The sequence below is a fragment of the Cydia fagiglandana genome, chromosome 18 (assembly GCF_963556715.1).
Source record: "Cydia fagiglandana chromosome 18, ilCydFagi1.1, whole genome shotgun sequence".
Taxonomy (NCBI): domain Eukaryota; kingdom Metazoa; phylum Arthropoda; class Insecta; order Lepidoptera; family Tortricidae; genus Cydia; species Cydia fagiglandana.
Window position 1 is genome coordinate 10,015,601 of NC_085949.1, and position 26,243 is coordinate 10,041,843.

The window sequence follows — 26,243 nt, forward strand, 5'->3', positions numbered from 1 at the left end:
GAAACTATAAAATTTATTTCATTATTTTAATACTAAGAAATCATAAATTGAATTACTTAATTAATTAATAGCTAAAGCATCATTCTGTGCTTCTTGTGCCAACTGCATTTGAAGATTTAATAGTTTGTTCTTTAACACCACAATCCCCATTAGGACAATATTTTCCGGCTTCAGTGCTCCCGATGACTCAACATTGTAGAAAAATTTGTTGGGTTTAGCTTCCCAGTTGAACTCGGCTTCATACTGGTCTTCATCCAACTCAGTGTGCTCACTCTTTGGCCACTCGTCTGGCTTGGGGAACAGGGTGTGTCTCATGATATTGTCAGGGTCATATTCGAAACAGACACCTGCTGTTGGGTTCCACTTTGCATGCTCTTTCCCGAATCCTTTCTTGGCATATGCCCGTAACTTTAACTCCTGTCCTTTTCGTAACTTTATAATCAATATTTCATCAGCCTCACCATAGTCTGCCTGGTCCTCGTCCCGGTGTCGTGACGTCACGGGCACCACCCGCGGGTCGCTGGATTTCAAGTCGGCTGTCGTCACATGTCGCGTTTGGTCATCCGTGCACTTAACGTCTAACGTAAACTCAACACTACACTCTGAGCAGAAATCGGCACACATACAATCTCTGGAGTACCGAATTTTGTCGACAACGTCATCAGATATTAGAGGTATGAGTCCCACGCGATGTGCGAGAAACTCATCACTAAGTACAGTGGAGTTAGCTTCTAATTGAACCCAGTCGATAGCCATCGTCGGCGTTTCTGCAATAAACACACGCCGCATACTATTGGCGACACTCAGCTCAGTATCCTCGACGACGAATTTCACATTATCGTCTGTTAGTTCCGTGATATGCACTGATGGCTGGTTGGCGTACGGCATTGTAGTTTATATTTGATTCTTTTAAAATGTAAACTTGGTAGTTTTTGATCTCAATAATTAAAATGCGATACAAATACACAACACGATAATCAACGATTTGAGTGAATGAAATGAACGAATGTATAATTCTCCTGTCATTAATGTCAACCAATATTGAAGCACGCTAGCTCTAGATTCCAGCTTTTTCGCCAAACACACAATAGAGGCAGTAACAGATGGGCGCACCGGACCGCAACTTGGTCCGGTCAGCACGTTCCTTGATCAGCACGCAGATAAATTAAAATAAAGTTTATTTTTTATCTATCGGTCAGCATATCTCGTCCTCGCTCTCACTTATAACTGCTTATAACTGCCTCCATAATGCAGGCCACACACGTAACGATAAATCGTAGCGATAAAACTGTGCAGTCCGATTTGCGCAGTTTTATCTGCCGTGTGTATGACAAATCGTTGTCGATTATCGTTGATCGGTGGCAGTTGCAAGAATAACATTCTTATCTTCTTGCCCGTAACTCCAACCTCTGAATATCTTCAAGTCAAATAATATATGATTATGTCTCGGGCTAGGCATATCGTATAATTAAAAGATTAAACGAACTTACCTGTAAGTTGTCGATGCGTTTGCACAGTTTTATCGTTACGTGTGGATGGCGATCGGTCATTTCGGCAGTACTTCACGTAGCTTGCTTGTGTGCGCACGTTCGTTCCTCAAGTAAATAATGAAAAATGTAATGAAAAATATAAATAAGTGTTCTGTGAACAAAGTTTTGTACGGAGCACTAAAACCGGGCAAGTGCGAGTCGGACTCGCGCACGAAGGGTTCCGTACCATAAAGCAAAAAAAAAACGGAAAAAAATACAAAAAGAAAGCGGTCACCCATCCAAGTACTGACTACGCCCGACGTTGCTCAAAACGTTTGGTCAAAAATCACGTTTGCTGTATGGGAGCCCCACTTAAATCTTTATTTTATTCAGTTTTTAGTATTTGTTGTTATAGCGGCAACAGAAATACATCATCTGTGAAAATTTCAACTGTCTAGCTATCACGGTTCGTGAGATACAGCCTGGTGACAGACAGACGGACAGACGGACGGACGGACAGCGAAGTCTTAGTAATAGGGTCCCGTTTTACCCTTTGGGTACGGAACCCTAAAAATGAATCAATATTGCTCTTGGTCACGGCATCACGCGTGAACGGCTGGACCAATTTCGCTAATTCTTTTTGTCAAGCAGATCTTGTCAGTAGAAAAAGGCGGCAAATTCGAAAAATGTAGACTTCGCGAAGGGACTTCATCTCATATAAAATTTGAATTTCGCGCCTTTTTCTACTGACAAGATTTGCTTGACTGTCTATATGTTAGTCAGGAGAAGTTTCTTATGACAGAAAAAAAATAAGAAAGTTGCGCGGAACATTAGAAAATTTAAGAAAACTAAACTTCCATATTAACTTTGATGACATGGATAACATGTTTCTTGCGTAAGCTTCTGGGGAGAACTGACGATTGACGCCGATATCGGAGGCGTGTGGAGGCACTAGGAACGTTCGATTTATCTGCACAGTCGGACTGCACAGTTTAATCGCTACGATTTATCGTTACGTATGTAGCCGGCATTACGAACGTACGGCAGACCTTGCACACGATCGAACCGGTCTCGAGCCCTCGACTCGGCACAGGGAGGCTACCAGAGAAAGGGACCGAAAGAACGGTAGCAGTATGCTCGTTCGTTGCAGTCGGTGGATTAATGCTGGAACTTGCTACAGGGGCAATTTCAATAGCTAAAAAAAAGAAAACCTATTGTACTTATATTATACTGAAACGCCGATCCAAGCAGTAGGTGTTAAATTTCAGTTAATTCACATTAAAGTAAAATGAGCGACTCGTTGCATCACTTAGGTACATCTAGTTCGACGCGCGACGACGTTAGATAACGACGAGTAACATAGCCTGTGCAAACTTATTAGGCGACATTGCAATGCAAACCATTTAATATTACAAAAATTACGATACAAGTGCGATAAGTATGAAATTTTCCTTTAAGTTGCCATAAATTGAAACACGACCGAAGGGAGTTGAGATTTACCTATTAATAATCACAATCACTTCACACGTATATCGTACAAGATTTTACAGTACATATTATATGGCCCTTTAAATTTTCGACATGAGCACGTAAAGTGCTATTTACCGCACTAATGCGTTAAAATATCACCATATGTCAATTCCATCATTCATTGCATAACCCTCATCATGAGCATAAATTGCTATTGCATTGTACCTACTCTGTACTGTACGTTATCCCGCAATGTCGGTTAACGGATATTTACTTAAACATAGATACTGAAATTACAATTGATTATTTTAACAAGTTATTTTTACTGATAATAAATTATTATCGCGGTATTGTCCATCGGAATTCCGTTAACTGTCATTTGGTTGATTGATACTACATACCCCAATATTTACCAACACACTGATCGCGCTTTGGCGCGACAAAAATGGTGGAGATGCTGGGATTTAAATGTTACATGAACTTGAGTAATGTTTTACCACTTTTTAAAAATAGTAATTTTAAATTGTAAACTGAATTTTAATTTTAAGTTTTTTGGAATCCCTCACTTTCTAAGTAACTCTGCAGTTCTGCACGCTCTTGGCAGATGGAACCCATTGCCGTCACGCAACCACCATGTACCATGTCAAATAGTTTGATACTTACAGTAGAATTCCTTAACAGTAGCAAAGTTCTACATATTTGTACAAAAACAGGTTCACATAAAATTGACAGAATTTTAAGTACAAACGAGTGGGATTAATTATTTCGTGCGCCCATTATATCCATTCCTTCGAAGTTCGAGCACATTACAAAACCTGTTTCATGAATAAAAATTACAGACTAAACTTTTAACAAATTGTGTGCTTCCTTGGAGCATTGACGCAAAACACCGTATACATATATTAGTTCCATTGTATATTATGTTGTTATCGATGAATTACACAACAATATGAACTTAAACGATATCAGTCATTCGTGTAAAAACTTTATAAGCAAGCAGTCTATTTCACTGAGTTATTAAATAATATATATAAATGGAAAACTACATGTACAGTGATGTTGAACACCTCGGAGAAGATCTTGAATGTTTACTCCAAGTTAGTAAGGAGGTAGACATAATAACTATACTTATAGGTATTATTAATTAATGAGTGTCTTGGTGTTTATTCCAGTCACCTTTAACCCTTTAATTACGATGTGTCGTTCTGATAAGAACGTATGATTACGTTCATTCCTACTTTAAGCCACCAGATGAGGGCTGACTCTACCGTAGAATTGTTTGATATATCGTAGATAGGTTTAATACAAAGCGACCATGGTGTTACAGCCGGTTGAATTCGACCCGATGTGCGACAAGGAGAATCCTCAAAAGATTTCCTTTGAAGATGTCTCAGCGGCTGCCTTTAGGATACAAAGTGGGATCATAAAAACTCCATGCGTGGTAAGTTATACCTAGTTTTTACCTTTTGAACTAGGGACTTAAAGTGTCTTAGTGATTTCATTCAAGACTTTCTCTGTGTTAAAAAAAAACATTATCTCGGGCGACTTGCAACTCAGCCTCCGAGATACCAGTCGGCCGCTCTAGTTAGGTACCTACTTGAGTCGCGAGTTCGTGTTTCGTTCGAGACAATTAAATTTTTTTTAATACAGTTGCTCAAAAAGTGCTACTTTACGTAGCTGTTTAGCGTGCGGAAAGTTGGTTATCTCGAACTAGTGCTTTTTACTTTTCCAATTTTTTTAAATTTATACTTGTTCCAATTCACGACTACTTATTGATGAGTGTTAATATTAGTTTCCTTTAAACGTCGTAATCAGCATAAAAACCTACCGTTAATGTAAGAATACGAAAAATATTACATATTTCATATTTAATTACTTACCTCTTCATCATTATAACACGTTTATTTTTTAATATTCAATATTGAAAATTCCGTTCTTAATAAGTTGACTGAATGGAACGGAATAGCTGCCAAACGCCCATAGATATAATATACTTAAAGACGACGTCTAACCGAGCTGTCACTGTTACCACTTTTGTTTAGTGTATGATTAACAATGTTTTTCTTATTTTTTCGCAACTGTATTAAAAAACGTCGTTCGATACACGTGCGGAAATGTCATTCTTCACTCGTCCCGAGTCTTGCCACTCGCCTGCGGCTCGTGGCAAGATATCTCGGTACTCGTGAAGTAATGACATACCTTCCGCACTAGCATCGAAATGTACTATTAACGTTGCGCAAGCGTCTGCTTAGTACAATATTTAGAGTTTTTATGTTTCAATTTCGTTTAATATTTAGATATATTTAAGTTACTTTTGTATGATTATTTATGTACCATTAACCTTTTGTATAATAAATAAATATATGTATATTAAAATTTCGTTTCAGAAATCTCACATGTCCTTAGAGTATGGAATGGACATTTACCTTAAAAATGACTTTCTTCAGCATACAGGAAGGTATGTTTAAAAAGACATTTTTCACCACACCAGCTAGTAAAAGGCTCTCTTTGTACTTCAAAAACTCATAAGAAAGTTGCATTTTATTTGCGAATATAATTGACTTTTAAGTGATGATTTTGAATAATCAGTATTTAATAAAGTTCATTTCAATTTAATTTTTATCGTCTTTTCCTCGCGTTTTTGTGGTGAAAAAATTAGTGTTTCACTCGGGAGCAAAGTTTGATTAATCCTCGTGCCTTGAAGCCCTCGCAACGCTCAAGATTCCACTTTTCTTTTCACGACCCCTCGTGTCCCTTAAACAACAACTTTACCCCCCTGTAAAACAAATAACTATTTTATATGATTTTTATTTAGAAATGTCTTGTATCTAAAACTAGAAGGGTTTTTAAGTCACGGTTGAAATGGTGCCAGGATAGGCAGGATCAGATAAAAAGCGACATCCTGGCGTCAAATCAGACTAAAAACGATTTCAAATCCTTCTGGAAAAACACAAAAAAGTTTAGTGCTAAACCAGGTATCCCTGTGAGCGTAGGCGCTGAAAGCGATAAAAAACATATTGCTAATAATTTTAAGCGTGCGTTTGCAGTAAGTCCTCTAATTAAGAACACAACCGGGGTGCTGGATGCTGGGACTATCGGCCCCCCCCCCCCCCACTGTAACCTTTACGGCCAAAGACGTAGAAGCCATCATAAAAAACATGCAGAGGGGCAAGTCTCCGGGGCATGATGGTCTCTGTATTGAGCACCTCAGGTATGCCGGTGTACACGTGCCACGCGTTCTGGCAATGTTTTTCACGCTTTGTATAAGGCACGCGTATCTTCCCGACCAGCTCACACGCACCGTTGTAATGCCGCTTGCGAAAAACAGAACGGGAGACCTTTCTGATGTTGCGAATTATCGACCCATCTCACTTGCTACTATAATGGCTAAAGTGCTTGACAGCTTGCTTAATGCACAACTACAGAGCCATATAAAGTTGCACGACGCGCAATTCGGTTTTAGGCCTAGGCTGTCAACTGAAGCGGCGATATTGTGCCTTAAGCAAGCTGTCAGGTACTACAGGGACAGAAACACGCCTGTGTACGCATGTTTCCTGGACCTGTCAAAGGCCTTTGACCTGGTTGTTTACCACATACTGTGGGATAAACTAGCCAAATCGGGAATACCTAATGAATGCATAGTTTTGTTAAAATATTGGTATAACAATCAGGTCAATCAGGTGAGATGGGATGGGGTGTATTCTGACGAATACAAACTACTATGTGGGGTTAGGCAGGGAGGGCTAACATCTCCAACCTTGTTTAACCTTTATGTTAACGAGCTTATTGGGAGGCTCAGCAATGAGCGTGTCGGATGCTATAATAATAATAATAATGAGGGGTACAATGCTCGGTGTACCCCTTACATTTCATTAAAGTGTCAAAAGGGCCTCTACGTGTTGGCTTCGGCTCCGCGCACGCCTCCCAAAGGTCCGGAACACCATTGTTCCGTGATGGGAAAGACATATAATAATAATAACGCGGGGGCAGCTTGTGGCGAGCTGACGGTGAGTGGCGACACCGCGGACCCCTATTCCAGAGGGCTCTGTCATCTGGCCCTCGCCTCTGTGCTTGCCTTGATTGGCCGGCCAGAGTGGAGTCGCAAGAGCGGGACCTATGCTCCAGGTTGGAAGTGTAAAATGTCATAACGCCGGCGGCCCTTGAACGGATTACCGGGATCTGGCTACCGCAGACTCACCTCTCGACAACCTCACAGCCGCTCCAAAGTGTTGCCCTGTTGTCGCACTGTGCGTGCGGCTATTGCGGGGCCCACTCAATGAGTTGGCGAGTCACCACCTGTCTTATACAATTTTGAGACTGATTGTCACGGCAGGTGTCCGCTAGTCTCTCCCATAGCCCATTATCCAGTCCATCCAACTTTCAAATCTATAGCCCATGACCTTAGTTCCCATCGCAGCACAAAAGTGCTGCACTGCAATAGTCTTTGCACCTGGCGGGGACCATCTCCGGATGTATCACATTGTGCGTTCGGGGATGGTATCCGCCACGTGTATCCCTTGCTTTTAGATTAAAGTGTCTTAAAGGGCCTCTGCGCTGTTGGCTTCGGCCCCACGTACGCCTCCCAAAGGTCCGGGACCCCATGGTCCCGAGATATGGAAAAGACATACAAATAATAATAATAATAACCCCGCGGGGGCAGCTTGTGGCGAGCTGACGGTGAGTGGCGACACCGCGGACCCCTATTCCAGAGGGCACTTTCATCTGGCCCTCGCCTCTGTGCTTGCCTTGACTGGCCGGCCAGAGTGGAGTCGCAAGAGCGGGACCTATGCTCCAGGTTGGAAGTGTAAAATGTCATAACGCCGGCGGCCTGCTGAACGGATTACCGGGATCTGGCTACCGCAGACTCACCTCTGGACAACCTCATAGCCACTCCAAAGTGTTGCCCTGTTGTCGCACTGTGCGTGCGGCCATTGCGGGGCCCACTCAATGAGTTGGCAAGTCACCACCTGTCTTATACAATTTTGAGACTGATTGTCACGGCAGGTGTCCGCTAGTCTCCTCCCATAGCCCGATATCCAGTCCATCCAACTTTCAAATCTATAGCCTATGACCTTAGTTCCCATCGCAGCACAAAAGTGCTGCACTGCAATAGTCTTTGCACCTGGCGGGGACCATCTCCGGATGTATCACATTGTGCGTTCGGGGATGGTATCCGCCACGTGTATCCCTTACCTTTAGATTAATTTGTCTTAAAGGGCCTCTGCGCTGTTGGCTTCGGCCCCACGCACGCCTCCCAAAGGTCCGGGACCCCATGGTCCCGAGATATGGAAAGACAGACAAATAATAATAATAATAATAACCCCGCGGGGGCAGCTTGTGGCGAGCTGACGGTGAGTGGCGACACCGCGGACCCCTATTCCAGAGGGCACTTTCATCTGGCCCTCGCCTCTGTGCTTGCCTTGATTGGCCGGCCAGAGTGGAGTCGCAAGAGCGGGACCTATGCTCCAGGTTGGAAGTGTAAAATGTCATAACGCCGGCGGCCCTTGAACGGATTACCGGGATCTGGCTACCGCAGACTCACCTCTCGACAACCTCACAGCCGCTCCAAAGTGTTGCCCTGTTGTCGCACTGTGCGTGCGGCCATTGCGGGGCCCACTCAATGAGTTGGCGAGTCACCACCTGTCTTATACAATTTTGAGACTGATTGTCACGGCAGGTGTCCGCTAGTCTCTCCCATAGCCCATTATCCAGTCCATCCAACTTTCAAATCTATAATCCATGACCTTAGTTCCCATCGCAGCACAAAAGTGCTGCACTGCAATAGTCTTTGCACCTGGCGGGGACCATCTCCGGATGTATCACATTGTGCGTTCGGGGATGGTATCCGCCACGTGTATCCCTTGCTTTTAGATTAAAGTGTCTTAAAGGGCCTCTGCGCTGTTGGCTTCGGCCCCACGTACGCCTCCCAAAGGTCCGGGACTCCATGGTCCCGAGATATGGAAAAGACATACAAATAATAATAACCCCGCAGGGGCAGCTTGTGGCGAGCTGACGGTGAGTGGCGACACCGCGGACCCCTATTCCAGAGGGCCCTGTCATCTGGCCCTCGCCTCTGTGCTTGCCTTGATTGGCCGGCCAGAGTGGAGTCGCAAGAGCGGGACCTATGCTCCAGGTTGGAAGTGTAAAATGTCATAACGCCGGCGGCCCTTGAACGGATTACCGGGATCTGGCTACCGCAGACTCACCTCTCGACAACCTCACAGCCGCTCCAAAGTGTTGCCCTGTTGTCGCACTGTGCGTGCGGCCATTGCGGGGCCCACTCAATGAGTTGGCGAGTCACCACCTGTCTTATACAATTTTGAGACTGATTGTCACGGCAGGTGTCCGCTAGTCTCTCCCATAGCCCATTATCCAGTCCATCCAACTTTCAAATCTATAGCCCATGACCTTAGTTCCCATCGCAGCACAAAAGTGCTGCACTGCAATAGTCTTTGCACCTGGCGGGGACCATCTCTTGATGTATCACATTGTGCGTTCGGGGATGGTATCCGCCACGTGTATCCCTTGCTTTTAGATTAAAGTGTCTTAAAGGGCCTCTGCGCTGTTGGCTTCGGCCCCACGTACGCCTCCCAAAGGTCCGGGACCCCATGGTCCCGAGATATGGAAAAGACATACAAATAATAATAATAATATATTCTTTATTGTGCACCACATAATGAAAAGGAATACAGAAAAAGAACAGATATTACATTAGGTAACAACAGGCGGTCTTATCGCTCAAAAGCGATCTCTTCCAGACAACCTTTGCTATATTTGGGAAACTTGTTTTAACAATATAAGTTACGCGGACGACATGGCGTTGCTGAGCCCCTCAGTAGGTGCGTTGAAAAAGTTGATCGCCGTATGCGAGGGTTACGCTGATCAGCATGGTCTTAGGTACAATTCAATCAAAAGTGAAATACTAATTTTTAAGGCTCCAAAGTATAACCCAGAGCTAACTGTGCCTAAGATCATGCTGGGTGGAGTACCCATAAAAGTCGTGGGCAGCTTCAGATATCTAGGGCATATGCTCACCGGAGATCTGAAGGACGATATGGATCTGGAGCGTGAGAGGAGGGCCATGGCGGTAAGGGGCAATATGGTTGCCCGCAGATTTGCACGTTGTAACACACAAGTAAAGTTAACGCTCTTTAGGGCATATTGTCAAACTTTTTACACGTGCAGTCTGTGGGCAACATTTACGCAGAGGGCCTATAATACGCTGAGAGTTCAGTACAACAACGTCCTGAGGATGCTGTTGAAACTGCCGAAGCACTGTAGTGCCTCTGGCATGTTTGCAGAGGCGCGAGTGGATGACTTTTACGCCATTAGGCGTAAAAGAATAGCGTCTCTGCTGAAGCGCGTGCGTAGCAGTGATAACAGCCTCCTGAGGACGTCTGGACTGCCGCCTCACGAAATACTGGGTAGAGGTGGTGACAGGCAGGGCTAAATAATCTATCTTGCCCCGTGTTCCCCTCGGCACGCATTATGTATAGTTAAGGTAGTAAATAGTTATTAGTTATAAGTGTTTTTATGTAAGTACTAACATAGGATGTAAGTTTTTCTGGTTAGCTAACAAAAATATGGATCTCATGGTCTGAAATAAACAATTTTATTTATTTTTATTTTATTTATTTATTTATTTAAAACTATACCACTTTGTAAAGTTTCAGTTACGAATTATTTAGATAAGTTTATATTATTTAGATTAATATTACTAATATGTTCAAATAATTCATAAAATGCAGAGACCTTTATGTTATCTCGTTTCGTATCAGCTTTAAGGAGCGGGGAGCTCGCAACGCATTGGTCCTCCTTCCCTCCGAAGCGAGGCAGCGCGGGGTCATCTCCGCATCCCTCGGCAACCACTCGCAAGCCCTCAGCTACCACGCGAATCTCCTCAACATCCCCGCCACAGTCGTTATGCCGAACGTTGCCCCCATTATGAAGATCCAGAAATGCCGCTCGTTCGGGGCTAACGTAGTCATACATGGACATGATATGAGGGAAGCGAAGCATGAAGCTATGGTTTTGGCTAAGGAGAGGAATCTCACTTACATCAATGGGTGAGTTGAGTAGGCGTACTTACTTATTTTCGACATGTACAATTTTTGGGATTTACTATTCATAATGACTGCAAACCGATGAATGACGATTACGACCATAATATCAAACGGATAAAGTAACCAATTACTTCCTAGGTACCCATTTATTTATTGCTTACGACATTTCGGGAGATACAGAATTAGTAATTGTGTTCATTCAGTCTATATCGCTCGGGGCGGTAGGTATATAATTCTTTTACAACTTATCTATTACAACTACAATGATCCGGTCGCACTACTCGCACTGGCTTATCAGATACCTATCTCAAAGCCAACGTTATCTGCTAGTACAAAACCCCCATCTGACCGTCAGTGGTCCTTTCATCTTAGCAAGGCTTGATAGAACTACCACCTATAACAATAACCTCTCCGGTCTAATTAATACTAGATAATTGATACCGGTTTACGAGTGTAGATTTATTAGTTAACTTCAAATGACAGGTCATTTTAAAAACAATACTTACACAAAACCTAAAACGAACAACTAAAACTAATACTAAATATCTCTCCAAACTACCCGCTTCTGGAATGGAACCAAGAATGCTGGCGGCGTTGCCCCTTTGAACCGCCAGACTTAACCTTTGTTTCGAAAATTAGTTAGGAATATAATGTCATATCCAGATACGATCACCCCCACATCATGGCTGGACAAGGAACTGTGGGTCTGGAGATAGTAGAGCAAGTGCCTGACGTCGACGCTGTGTTGGTACCCGTGGGAGGCGGCGGGCTGCTGGCAGGCACAGCCACCGCCATCAAGCATCTGAAGCCTCACGTTCTTATTTACGTGAGTATGATACCACGGGCACATAACCAACCAAGACTTTCTATAGGATTCTCCTAATGGCGAACATTCCTATATCATTATCACAGATCGACCGGCAAGAGGCTGGTAGGCATTCTTAGGCACTCTACCCTATAGGTATCCACCTACCTAGTTGACAACGACTTGATAACTTGATATAGTTTTCAATCAAGTCGTTGTTGTCATGATTCCAATCAAAGAACAACTTTGACTGGTATTCATTTCGCATGTAGTAGTCTGTTGTCACGGTTTTCGAGATAAAGGTTAGCAAACATATAAAAAATAGCCGGAGTCGGTCGGTATTAGATATTTATTGATAAAGCTAGAAACACAAACATTTAATTAAGTAATTGCTGTGATAAGTATATTATTATTACGCAATATTTAGTTAGTAGTATTACTGAGCATATTGTAATTTTTGGTAGAGTTCATAATTTTGTAACGGTTAATTTTCACAGGGCGTGGAATCGGAAAAGTGCGCAAGTATGACGGAGGCGCTAAACAATGGACAACCGGAGAGTGTACATATTCACTCAACGCTGGCCGACGGGCTCGCCGTGCCCACCGTGGGCTACAATGCTTACCACACTTCCAAGTCGCTGGTCGACAAAGTGGTAAGTACGTAGAAATGTCACTTTTTTCAGGCACGCACCACCCACGCACAACATAAGTCTATTGTTTTTACGCATAGCAAGTGGGACATACCTTACTAAGTCTAATTTTTAGTGTTCCGTACAAAACTTTGTTTACGGAACACTTATGGGATCACTTCGGTCTTGCAAATCAGTTAAATACGTTTTTCTCAGAGACCGTTTGACATAGATACCTAAAATTTGGAACAGTTATAGCAATTACCACCACTCATATTGTAAATAAGTCAAAACTGCTTATTTCTTATTAAAGGGGGAAATTTAGGGGGTTGAGAGGGGTAGGCTGAAACTTTTTTCATTTGTAAGAATCGTGTGGGGTACCATTAGAAAGCTTGCAAAAAATTGAGTCGATGGACTGATTTTGACTTCATTTTAGACTGCAATAGTTTCGTCAAAAAATGCATTTAAAGTTGCAAGTTTTCATACAAAAATTTTCACCTCTGTCCTGGCGATTTTCGCGAAAACTATAGCTAACAGGCAGCTGACCAGTCAATACCCAACTTAAAGAAGCATGGAGACGGCGGGAAAATTATCAGCTTAACTTTATCTTTACTAGTTTTTCAACTGCAGCTTGACCTTTGGTTGCTTAGGGCTAGCTAACTGATGCTTACACTGGTCAATTCATATTAGGCGAGAAACATCCTTAGTTAAAACTTTGGCATTGAAATTTATGACTTATGTCTTTGACACAAAGTTTAATTCTGCTTGCTTATTTTTGTGGGATATTTAATTTTATCCCAATAGCCTACTATAAGTATGAGAGAGATCTACAAAATACGACCTTATTATATTGCAAATAAGTTTCAATTTCGAACGGGCTTTCCAACCAATGGACTAGGCATCTCAAAAATCTGAAAATTTCAAATTAAGAATTCCGTTCTTGACTGTCGTTGTGTTTTTTTTTCCACAATAGGACACATAGAGTTAGTAAGGCGTATAGAGATAATAAAGTCATTTAATATTTATGAACAGCTTTGGCCTCATGTATAGATTTTATTGAGAGTATCTGATTCGTCGAAACAATATACACAATATTCCTTTTCATTAAGTACCATTCCATTTCTGTACTAATTGTATAATTATAATATCTATTAATTATATTCAGTTCTTATGTATATTTTTGAACGGATCGGTGAGCAACAAGATTCAGGGCTATAACCGCGAAAATAGAAGTTCTCAAATTGCGAGCATTTTTCTCTGTCACTCTAATTACGCCTTCATTGGAGTAAAAGAGAAAATCCCCGCAAATTGCGAATTTCGGTTTTCGCGGTAGCCCCTCAGTCCGGTTACGAGAAAATAATTTTGGAAGACATTAATAGTATATGACAGTTAAATATCACAGTTTTTAGAAACAAAGGTAAAATTGACGAAATATTTAAAGTAAGCCGATCTTGTTTTTTAGCAGTTCTAAATAATATTAAAGTCTATATATATGGCATAGAACTAGAAACAAAATCAAATAAAAAATAATAATGAGTTCTAAATTCAAATTGAAGGAGTATACATTTAAGGTATTATAGGCCAAGCGCGCACCACGATATAAATTTTTGCGACACGATCGCGCTGTAATATATCGCAGAAAATTCACTGCGCGCACTGCGATGAAAAAGTCGACGATTTGTTCATTCTCAACATGGATTTCGTACCAGTCGCTTGTCATGAAACGTGTCTTTAATATGCGATTGCTGTATGACTTTGAGCATTTATAACACAAAGGTGATCCCCGTCTATTTCCATAATTAAATGGTCAACATCTAGCGTCTCATTTTGAGACTCCATTGGAGATGCAGGTGCCGAGATGTTGGGGTTTGGAGAGCGAAATGTCGACTGAGGTCCGGCCGGGGTGCGATTTTATTATCATAGTGCGTGCGGGGCCATACAACTCCGCATGCTGCAATTCACTTTGCTGCGTCGCGAACAATCGCGGAAAAATGTGACAAATCACAATTTTAAAATCGCTGCGATTTTTTTGTCGCATATGCGCGCACTAACATATAAACACATACGTTGCATTTCTGCGACAAAATTATCGCAGGACAAAAAATCGTGGAGCGCGCTTGGCCTTACTCTAAATTATTATAATACATCAAGTATTCGCGAGATGCTCGACTTCGGTATTCAAACACAAAGCAATAGTACAAGAATCTAACTAAATGCAAAGGCCGAAGGAGCGATTCGAAGATCCGAAGCGTCCGACAGACGCGCGCCTCTCGTAACTTTTCCAAGTATTTTTAAGTACAAGTGTCTAAATAGCAAGATCCAAAGGCTGAAGTCGCATTGGGCCGAAAGCCCGAAGCATCCAGGAGGTCAGTTCTAAACACAGGTAATTAATACAAGTGTCTAAATGCGAAGGCCGGAGGCCGAGCTCCGCGTAGGGCCGAAGGCCCGAAGCCTGCAAGATGTCAGTGGTTAAACACAGAACTGACAGCCTGGACACTTCGGGCCTTCGGCCCTACGCGGAGCTCGGCCTTCGGCCTTCGCATTTAGATACTTATACTATTGTTCTGTGTTTAAGTACTAACATCCTGGACGCTTCGGGCCTTCGGCCCTACGCGGAGCTCGGCTTTCGGCTTTCGCATTTAGACACTTGTACTATTGTTCTGTGTTAAAGCACTGACATCCTGGACGCTTCGGGCCTTCGGGCTACGCGGAGGTCGGCCTTTGGCCTTCACATTTAGACACTTGTACTATTGCTCTGTGCTAAAGCAATGACATTTTGCTAAAGCTCGGCCTTCGGCCTTCGCACTTAGACACTTTGTACTATTGTTCTGTGTGTGTAGTTGAATACGGTATCCTAAAAACAGGCAAACAACCTCTGTAAAATGTAACGATGCGAGCGGTACGGCTACCATCAGTTTGGCATTGACATAAACGCTACCGTGGGCGTGAACGTAATTTACTTTCTATGCATCTCGCTCGTACTGACATATTAGTGCGAAAGAGATATACCTATAGGAAGTAAATTACGTTCACGATATCGTTTATGTCAATGCCAAACTGATGGTAGCCGTACGGAACACTAAATGCCTCGAGCTATCTCGGACTTGGCCAAATTATTATTTAAGCGCTCGGCCTATACAAAAACTGCCCGTTGACCGTGGAGATATACATAATTACTTAATTAGCGCTTTAGCTAGCTTTGGTAGCAGGTATGTTACCTACTAACGCGTTGACGGTCAGAATTCCATGTGCGTTATAGTGTGCTGCACCGTAACCCGTAGCATCAGCTTTTCCTAGACGCAGTAAGTAAAAGGTGCAAAAATTCATTTACCATTGTAAATTGCCTGTATTTTTTTTATGTTCACCTAAATACTACATTAAATGTGCCCACGAAATAGTGACCCGTCCGTCCGAAAACTGAATCGCTTAAGGATGACTCACGTTAGAACGGGCCGTGTCAGATCCGGAGCTACCGGCGCATAATTTTCTATGAAAAGCATCACGTGATCGCCTGTCTTGATCATTATTGATAAAAATTGAAAAATAAAAACTTTTACAAAAAAAAGAAAACCGACTTCAAAAAGGATGAAATAAAATATTATCCGTTTTTAAGTACTAGCTGTTGCCCGCGACTTCGTCCGCGTGGAATCTTATCTTCAACATTTTACATCTTTAGTACCTATAATTTTCATATCCAAGCAATGTTGAAATTAAGTACTTTTTTAGCAAGTTGTATGAAGTTTTATTTCAAGTGGATTTTGATGTTGGTTGCTGAAATTACTTTTCTTGTATTCTCATAATAGGTACCTAATATGCCCTTATACAAAGATTAAAGTTCCGCACTCACAAAATATCTGATCTCCATACAAACTTTCAACCTCTTTCTCACCACCTTGAGGGATAATTTTCAAAAATGCTTGAATTAGTTTTCATGTTTTTTATTTTAATAAACCATCAATAGTTTCAAACATAAATACCGTATACTATTATATAACACCCAAATTATTTAGCGGCAACAGTAATACCATCCCTACCCTACCCTTACCCTTATTTCTTTCTTTTTCATTTAAACATTTAACTTCTTCTTTACTCTTAACTTTTTCTTATTATATCCTCATGTTTTTTGTTTTGTTTGGCGGTAGGCGGCCTACCGTAGGCCTCAACACATTTGTTATCTGATTTTCTTCTTATTATATTAGTTTTAAGTTAGTGATAAGTTAGGTCCCCACCGAAAATCAGCGCTGCGGCTTACCGTCGTAGCATTACGCTGAGTGGGGGTCCTATTTAACGTCTATCTATATATATATATATATAAATGCAAGTGTCCTGACCAGAGCTCGGCGGGGCTGAGCTGTTTTCAGAGTTTGCACAACATGGACATGCCGTGTCATTCCATGGTATATGTGGTGTAATTTAATAACTAAAGAAATTATTTTATTTAGGCTGCCTTTCCGCTACGACCTTTACATCGCCATTAAATCAAATGAATTTTATAGCAAGCTTTTATAGTAAACCTCATTACTATTTATATTCATCCATATGCTACTATTAAAGTTTGTTTGTACATAAGGCATTGTTATTTTAGTATAATTATAATTAATAAAGTTTTATTTTCTTCTTCTTCTTCTTCTTCTTAGAAGAAGAAGAAGCTTTATTTTAATATTTCTTTCTAAGGTGTATCTATATTAATATCTACACTTGACATAAGTGACGTCAAAATGGCTCACCCCTGCCGAGCTCTGGTCCTGACTGACTGACTGACTGACTGACTGACTGACTGATTCATCAACGCAGAGCCGAAACTACAAAAGCCAGAAAGTTGAAATTTGCACACCAGATTGCATTTATAAAGTGTACAAGAGATAAGAAGCGATTTTGAGAAATTCAACCCCTAAGAGGGTTAAAAAGGGGATGAAAGTTTGTATGGGGTTAAAGTTTTCTTTTAAGCTAGGAATTTGAAACTTCGTAAAAAGATATATTATTAAAATACAAGAAAACTAATTTCAGCGTTTTTGAAAATTCATCCCCTAAGGTGGTGAAAAAGGGGTTGAAAGTTTGTATGGATATCAAAAAAAATTTCAAGTGGTGGACTTGAATCTTTGTATTTAGGGATATTATTACAAGACAGGAAAAGTAATTTCAGCGTTTTGTAAAATTCATCCCCTAACAGGGGGGTTAAAAAGGGGTTGAAAATTTTAATCCATTACAAATGCTTTGAAACTTCGTAGAAAGGCATAATAGCCGATTACAAAAAAAGTGATTGCAACGTTTTTGGAAATTCAACCCCTAAGGGGGTTAAAAAGGGGATGAAAGTTCGTCTTCGGGTGCAAATTTTATTTTAAGCTAGGAACTTGAAACTTTGTAGAAAAGTATCAAATTCAAATACAAGAAAACTAATTTCAGCGTTTTAGAAAATTCATCCCCCAATGTGGTGAAAAAGGGGTTGAAAGTTTGTATGGATATCAAAAAATTTTTCGAGCGCGGGACTTGAATCTTTGTATTTGGGGATATTATTAGAAGACAATAAAAGTAATTTCAGCGTTTTGTAAAATTCATCCCCTAACAGGGTTAAAAGGGGGATGAAAGTTTGTATGGGGTTAAAGTTTTCTTTTGAGCTACGAATTTGAAACTTCGTTAAAAGATATGTTATTAAAATACAAGAAAACTGATTTCAGCGTTTTTGAAAATTCAACCCCTAAGGTGGTGAAAAAGGGGTTGAAAGTATGTATGGATATCAAACATTTTTTCGAGTGTGGGACTTGAATCTTTGTATTTAGGGATATTATTAGAAGACAGGAAAAGTAATTTCAGCATTTTGTAAAATTCATCCCCTAACAGGGTTAAAAAGGGGTTGAAAGTTTGAATCCATTACAAATAGTTTTGAAACTTCTTAGAAAGGCATAATAGCCGATTACAAAAAAAATTGATTGCAACGTTTTTGGAATTTCAATCCCTAAGGGGGTTAAAAAGGGGATGAAAGTTCGTCTGCGGATGCAAATTGTATTTTAAGCAAGGAACTTGAAACTTTGTAAAAACGTTTTAAATTAAAATACAAGAAAACTCATTTCAGCGCTTTTGAAAATTCATCCCCTAAGGTGGTGAAAAAGGGGTTGAAAGTTTGTATGGATATCAAACATTTTTTCGAGCGCGGGACTTGAATCTTTGTATTTGGGGATACTATTAGAAGACAATAAAAGTGATTTCAGCGATTTGTAAAATTCATCCCCTAACAGGGTTAAAATGGAGTTCAAAGTTTGAATCCATTACAAATGCTTTGAAACTTCTTAGAAAGACATAATAATCATAATCATAATCATAATCATAATATCTTTATTGCGTTCATGTTGGTACAAATAAATACAGGTGGAAACTTACAAAATTATGGCGCAACATGAGACCCTGTTAGGGTATTGCAAAACTATAACTAAAAACTTACACACAAAAAATCTATACAATAATAAATAATACAATTATTTTTGAAATTTATATAGGTCAAAATACTCTTGTATGGAATAAAAACAGTTCTCAATTAAATATTTTTTCAAATTGTTAACAAATTTACCATATTTTTCCTCTTTGGTTATCTCTTTAGGTAGGTTATTGTAAACTCGTATGGTTGTCATGTGAGGGCTCTTACTACTCATTTGCAAGTTACTACTTGGTAGGGCTAATCTGTCTTTATGACGCAGGTTCATGTGATAGGTGCAATGATCTTTGGCCTTAGAATATAGGGTTGGGTGCTTTCGGATGAATTTACAGGCTTCTAAAATATATAAAGATGGTAGAGTCAATATACCGAATTTCTTGAAGAACGGTCTGCAACTATCGGGGGTTCTTATATTGGCGAGGATCCTGACGCATTCCTTTTGTAGAACAAACAGGTCTGAAACCTCGGTGCTGTTACCCCATAGAATAATCCCATACAGGAGCCAAGATTGTGTGAACGCGTAAAAAGCACTCATGGCCGTTTTTAAATCTGTTGTTTTTTTTATGTTTCTAAGAGCATAGGTGAAACTAGAGAGTTTTAAAGCAACTTTTTCTACATGCGCTTTCCAATTAATGTTTTCATCAACAGTTATACCCAGCAGACTACAATTGTTTATTTGTTCAAATTGGAAATTTAAATATTTGTAATTTAATTCTAGTGGTTCTCTCTGATAAGGTCGAAAATGAATTAAATTTGTTTTTGTTAAGTTTAATTCAAGGTTATGATCGCCAAGCCAATTTATTATGATATCGAGCGTAGTATTTAATTGGGAAACTGCGGCATTTTTATCCTGGCTAGATAATACAATGGAGATATCATCTGCGTACATAAAACACTTAATATTATTTGTATTCAATATTTTTGGTAGGTCGTTCACGTAAATCAAAAATAAAATGCACCCCAATACGCTGCCCTGTGGGATAGAGCATGAAATTTGTCTCTTTTCCGATTGTACTTGTGCTATCGTGTTCGTGTTTTTATCGTGATGGCTTATTTCAACATACTGTACTCTATTTTCCAAGTAAGATTTAAACCAATTATGAATAATACCACGGACTCCTATCCCATACAGCTTATTTAGCAGGATGTTGTGTTGGACCCGATCATATGCTTTGCTCATATCGAGCAACAAACCAAATGCATATTGCTTTCTATCGATAATACCAATAATTTCCTGAATAAATTTGTGGACAGTTAAGACGGTTCCCCTTTCTTTTCTGAAACCATATTGACCATCATCAAAAATATAATAGCCGATTACAAAAAAAGTAATTGCAACGCTTTTGGAAATTCAATCCCTAAGGGGGCTAAAAAGGGGATGAAAATTCGTCTTGGGGTGTAAATTTAATTTTAAGCTAGGAACTTTAACTTTTTGGAAAAAAAGGTAATAAATTAAAAAACATGAAAACTAATTCAAGCATTTTTGAAAATCATCCCCCAAGTTGGTGAGAAAGGGGTTGAAAGTTTGTATGGAGATCAGATATTTTGTGAGTGCGGAATGCGGAACTTGAATCTTTGTATAAGGGCATAGGTACCTATTATGAGAATACAAGAAAAGTAATTTCAGCAACCAACATCAAAATCCACTTGACTTAAAACTTCATACAACTTGCTAAAAAAGAAAAGTACTTAATTTCAACATTGCTTGGATATGAAAATTATAGGTACTAAAGATGTAAAATGTTGAAGATAAGATTCCACGCGGACGAAGTCGCGGGTAACAGCTAGTGTCTCTATATTAATTTGTAATTTAAGTTGTTGGTTTGACGTAAATAAATGTATTTTCTTTCTTTCTTTTCTAATACCTTTTTTTTGCAAAAGTTCAAGTTCCTAGCTTAAAATTAAATTTACACCCCAAGACGAACTTTCACCCCCTTTTTAACCCCCTAAGGGGTAGAATTTCCTAAAACGTTGCAATTACTTACTTTTTTTTGTAATCGGCTATTATGTCTTTCTAAGAAGTTTCAAAGCATTTGTAATGGATTCAAACTTTGAACCCCATTTTAACCCTGTTAGGGGATGAATTTTACAAATCGCTGAAATCACTTTTATTGTCTTCTAATAATATCCCCAAATACAAAGATTCAAATCCCGCGCTCGAAAAAATGTATGATATCCATACAAACTTTCAACCCCTTTTTCACCACCATAGGGGATGAATTTTCAAAAACGCTGAAATTAGTTTTCTTGTATTTTAATTTAATACCTTTTTACAAAGTTTCAAGTTCCTAGCTTCAAATAAAATTTGCACCTGAAGACGAACTTTCATCCCCTTTTTAACCCCCTTAGGGGTTGAAATTCCAAGAACGTTGCAATTACTTTGTTTTGTAATCGGCTATTATGCCTTTCTAAGAATTTTCAAAGCATTAGTAATGGATTAAAATTTTCAACCCCTTTTTAACCCTGTTAGGGGATGAATTTTACAAAACGCTGAAATTACTTTTATTGCCTTCTTACAATATCCACAAATACAAAGATTCAAGTCCCGCGCTCGAAAAAAATTTTGATATCCATACAAACTTTCAACCCCTTTTTCACCACCTTAGGGGATGAATTTTCAAAAACGCTGAAATTAGTTTTCTTGTATTTTAATAATATATCTTTTAACGAAGTTTCAAATTCCTAGCTTAAAAGAAAACTTCAACCCCATACAAACTTTCATCCCCTTGTTAACCCTGTTAGGAGATTAATTTTACAAAACGCTGAAATTACTTTTATTGTCTTCTAATAATATCGCGCTGGAAAAAAATTTTGATATCTATACAAACTTTCAACCCCTTTTTCACCACCTTGGGGGATGAATTTTCTAAAACGCTGAAATTAGTTTTCTTGTATTTGAATTTGATACATTTTTACAAAGTTTCAAGTTCCTAGCTTAAAATAAAATTTGCACCCGAAGACGAACTTTCATCCCCTTTTTAACCCCCTTAGGGGTTGAATTTCCAAAAACGTTGCAATCACTTTTATTTGTAATCGGCTATTATGCCTTTCTAAGAAGTTTCAAAGCATTTGTAATGGATTAAAATTTTCAACCCCTTTTTAACCCTGTTAGGGGATGAATTTCACAAAACGCTGAAATTACTTTTCCTGTCTTCTAATAATATCCCTAAATACAAAGATTCAAGTCCACCACTCGAAAAAATGTTTGATTTCCATACAAACTTTCAACCCCTTTTTCACCACCTTAGGGGATGAATTTTCAAAAACGCTGAAATTAGTTTTCTTGTATTTTAATGACATATCTTTTTACGAAGTTTTAAATTCCTAGCTTAAAAGAAAACTTTAACCCCATACAAACTTTCATCCCCTTTTTAACCCCCTTAGGGGTTGAATTTCTCAAAATCGCTTCTTATCTCTTGTACACTTTATAAATGCAATCTGGTGTGCAAATTTCAACTTTCTGGCTTTTGTAGTTTCGGCTCTGCGTTGATGAATCAGTCAGTCAGTCAGGACACTTGCATTTATATATATATATAGAAGATAGATAGATATGCGTTACCAACTGATATGTTTGAAGTCGGTGCCAAGCCAAATTTGAAGCATACCATGATTTTAGGGTGATTCGATAAGAATGTGGCTATCTGTACGTTGGATTACCTACCTTACACCACACGACAGCAATGATCATACTTTCTGTAGATACCTAAGAACACACCGTCAAGCCACCTTGGCGCAGTCCGTACCATGTTTGTCGGTACTAGTACCTATAAAACCAATGCGATTGCCGATATGTTTTTTAAAGAGCAATTTTTACAAATTTTAGAACTGTCCATAGTACTCTGGTGTGGGATTGGGACTGAGTTATTTCCCGCCTCTTATCCAGAGAACTTGATTTCAAAATGTAAAACAATCCAAGGACCATCTACAGGGCTTTAACTTTTTACCTGCATGGCAAATTTCACCAGTTTACATGGCAGTTGTTTAGCCGAAAAGGTGACAAAGAGACAGACAGAATTACTTTCACCATTATAATATTAGTAAAGTAGTAATGTGAATTATAGACATAAACCTGATTATTTTTGACCGGTATTGTTACTATTTGTCTTGGCACCGACTTCAAACATATCAGTTGGTAACGCATATACTTAAAAACGGATAATATTTTATTTCATCCTTTTTGAAGTCGGTTTTCTTTTTTTTGTAAAAGTTTTTATTTTTCAATTTTTAGTTTTAAGGCATTGTTAAAAGCTTATGAGTTATGAGTGACGTGTGACGCATGAATGAAAAGCATAATAATGCGTATCACTAAATTCGAAATTATTCCTGTCACTACACAAACACAAAATCCATCCTCCGCCCCGCCACTGACCCAATCCCTCAACCCCCCGATCACTCAACCTCACAGCACATCAACCCCTGATCAGGGAACCCCTCAACCCTGAACCCCCAACCTTTCAACCGCCATTTCCCGACTCCTCAGTAGTTTTACCATAAGTCTTACACTGACATATTCGCTAACGTGTGCGTAACTTACTTTCTATGCGTAGTGCTGGCATCCTATTAGTCGAACGAGATGTATAGAAAGTAAGTTACGAAGACGTTAGCGAATATGTAGTAGTGTCAAACTCGTGGTAGGGCTACAGTTGTACTTCATCAAATTGGTGATTTTCGGGGGGAAATGCTTAAGTTAGTCAAGTCAAGTCAAGTCAAAAATACTTTATTCATGTAGGCCTAGTAACAAGCACTTATGAACGTTTTACATAATAATATATTATCTTAAGCTAATTATCAGAGCAATTTATTGAAGTTAATATTATTCCATAGTAATATTGGATTATTATACAGATCAAATTTAATACTAAGAATTTCACAAAAAGATCGTCAAACATAAAAAAAAATTGTATAAAAAATACTAGTCTAGAATGTTTCTAGAATAAAATCTAAATGTCAATAACAAATGTCAATAAAACTTAACAAAGAAGTACATACATTGAATTATCTATTTCGAGTCACAATTAATCCCACGTTGTTTTATCACTCATGTAGTCTTGTGTGGTATAATAAGCTTTAGAAATAAGTTTACGCTTTACATAATTTTTAAATTTATTAATTGATAATTCAGTAATATGGTTTGGAAGTTTATTATAAAATCTTACACAATTACCCATGAATGATTTTTTAATTTTATGGAGCCGTGTGAAGGGCACTGCGAGCTTATGTTTATTTCTAGTATTAATATTATGAATGTCACAATTTTTCCTAAAATTAACAATATTTTTATGTACATACAGAATATTCTCATAAATATATTGACAGTGCACTGTCATTATGTCAATTTCCTTGAATTTATCTCTAAGTGAGTCTCTATGGTTCAATTTATATATTGCTCGAATAGCCCGCTTCTGCAGAACAAAAATGGTATTTATCTCTGAAGCACCGCCCCACAGTAAAATACCATATGCCATAATGCTATGGAAGTAACTAAAATATACTAATCGAGCTGTTTTCACATCAGTTAACTGACGGATTTTGCTCACTGCAAAAGCTGCAGAACTCAGTCTACTCGAAAGAGTAGCAATATGGGGACCCCACTGAAGTTTAGAATCTAAAGTTATACCAAGAAAAACTGTACTATCAACTAATTCCAATTCCTCATCCTTCACAATGACACTTGTTTGCACATGCCTTACGTTACTACTAGTGACAAACTGAATACATTTAGTCTTTTTCTCATTTAACAATAAATTATTAACATTGAACCAATTTACTACCTTTGAAATAGCATCGTTTACATCATTGTACGCTTGTTGCTGTCGTTTGACTTTGAAAATAAGTGAGGTGTCGTCTGCAAACAATACTATGTCATGGTGGGTCTTTACAAGGAATGGCAAGTCATTTATGTAGATAAGGAACAGGAAAGGCCCCAATATTGACCCCTGTGGTACACCCATAGAGACCAATGACCCCGGTGATCGCTGTCCACTCACATCGACCCTTTGTATTCTACCATTTAAGTAGGACTTAAGTAAATTCAGTGCCGATCCTCTAACTCCATAATAGTGTAGTTTCCTGATCAATGTTTCATGACAAACGCAGTCGAACGCCTTAGACAAATCACAGAAGACACCTAAAGCATCTCGTGACTCCTCCCAGGCATCGAAAATATGCTTAATTAGCTCAACACCAGCATCGGTTGTTGAGCGACCCCGTGTGAAACCAAACTGCTTATTATGCATTAAATTATTGCCGTTAAAATGTCGTACTAATTGTGAAAGAACTAATTTTTCAAAAATCTTGCTGAATGTTGGTAGCACAGATATCGGTCTAAAGTTAGTGGGGTCAGAGCTGCTACCAGATTTAAACAAAGGAGTTATTTTACTATGTTTCATTAAATCAGGAAACTCGCCGCAATCGACACTGTTGTTAAATATAACTACCAAGTCAGGCGCTACAATTTCTACTAAGGATTTGACAGCATGGACAGAGACTCCCCAGAGGTCATTCGTTTTTTTGACATTAATTGATTTAAACGCCTTTATTACATCTGAGGTACAAACATGTTCAAAATGAAGGTCTCTACAACACTCTGGAGCGTTATCTTTTAATAATGTAACAGCAGATGAGGGTGATGAATTTAAATCCTTAGTTGTGGATACTGGTACCTCGGTGAAAAATTTTTCAAATTCAGTAGCTACTTCTAAATTGGAATCTATAATTTTGTTATCAATATTTAGTTTCAGTTCTTTCATTGTGTGTTTCGAGCGACCAGTCTCCACATTAATAACTTTCCAAGTTGCTTTAATAATGTCCGGACTATTTTTAATTTTCTGACTTAGATAATTCCGCTTAGCTATATGACAATCTATTTTAAACTTCTTCGAATATTCCTTGACATGTTCTTTAAATTCATCACTCGTATTAAACCGCCGTTCCTCATACAAAGCATACAGTTCACGTCTCCGTTGATGTAAGTCCGCAGTAGCCCACTCACTAAAAACAGATGCACCACTAACTACGACCGATTTTGAAGTAAATATCGCGTTATAATGTTCCATAAAAGTGTGAAAGAATGAATTATACATACTATTAGGACTCATATCGGAAGACAAAAAGGGTAGCGCCTGAACTAGACTTTGCTTCATTCTTTCCACGCGGTCTGAGGTTACTGGTACAAAAGTAATTTGTTTTCTCAATGTATTTTTCCTTAAGGCCTCAAATACCATTAATTGGCCTAAGTGGTCTGATTCTAAATTGCTGATAACTTTTTTAGTAATAGGAAAAATATCACTGAAAATATTATCTATACAGGTGGCACTAGTAGCAGTCACTCTAGTAGGCTCCATAAACATGTGGTTGAGATTAAACGATTTGAAAAGATTC

General features: G+C 39.2%; 2 protein-coding genes across 4 annotated transcripts in view; one reads left to right on the forward strand and one right to left on the reverse strand.

The window, feature by feature from the left end:
* The window catches only part of LOC134673520 (L-threonine ammonia-lyase-like), a 93,877-nt gene that overhangs the window by 56,460 nt on the left and 11,174 nt on the right, over positions 1–26,243 (forward strand). For 2 of the 3 annotated variants that reach the window (XM_063531517.1, XM_063531516.1), the window contains exons 2-6: positions 4,267–4,380; positions 5,327–5,397; positions 10,718–11,005; positions 11,666–11,828; positions 12,305–12,460. In XM_063531517.1, the coding sequence (XP_063387587.1) occupies positions 4,285–4,380; positions 5,327–5,397; positions 10,718–11,005; positions 11,666–11,828; positions 12,305–12,460 (774 nt within the window). In that variant the 5' untranslated portion in view covers positions 4,267–4,284. Of the gene's footprint in view, positions 1–3,909; positions 4,049–4,266; positions 4,381–5,326; positions 5,398–10,717; positions 11,006–11,665; positions 11,829–12,304; positions 12,461–26,243 lie in introns of those variants that run through there. The other variant, XM_063531515.1, reaches the window with a different exon arrangement.
* Positions 13–975, reverse strand: LOC134673686 (DNA-directed RNA polymerase II subunit RPB3). The gene has a single exon (XM_063531700.1). The coding sequence runs from the start codon at positions 886–888 to the stop codon at positions 61–63; it is 828 nt and encodes a 275-aa protein (XP_063387770.1). The 5' UTR covers positions 889–975; the 3' UTR covers positions 13–60.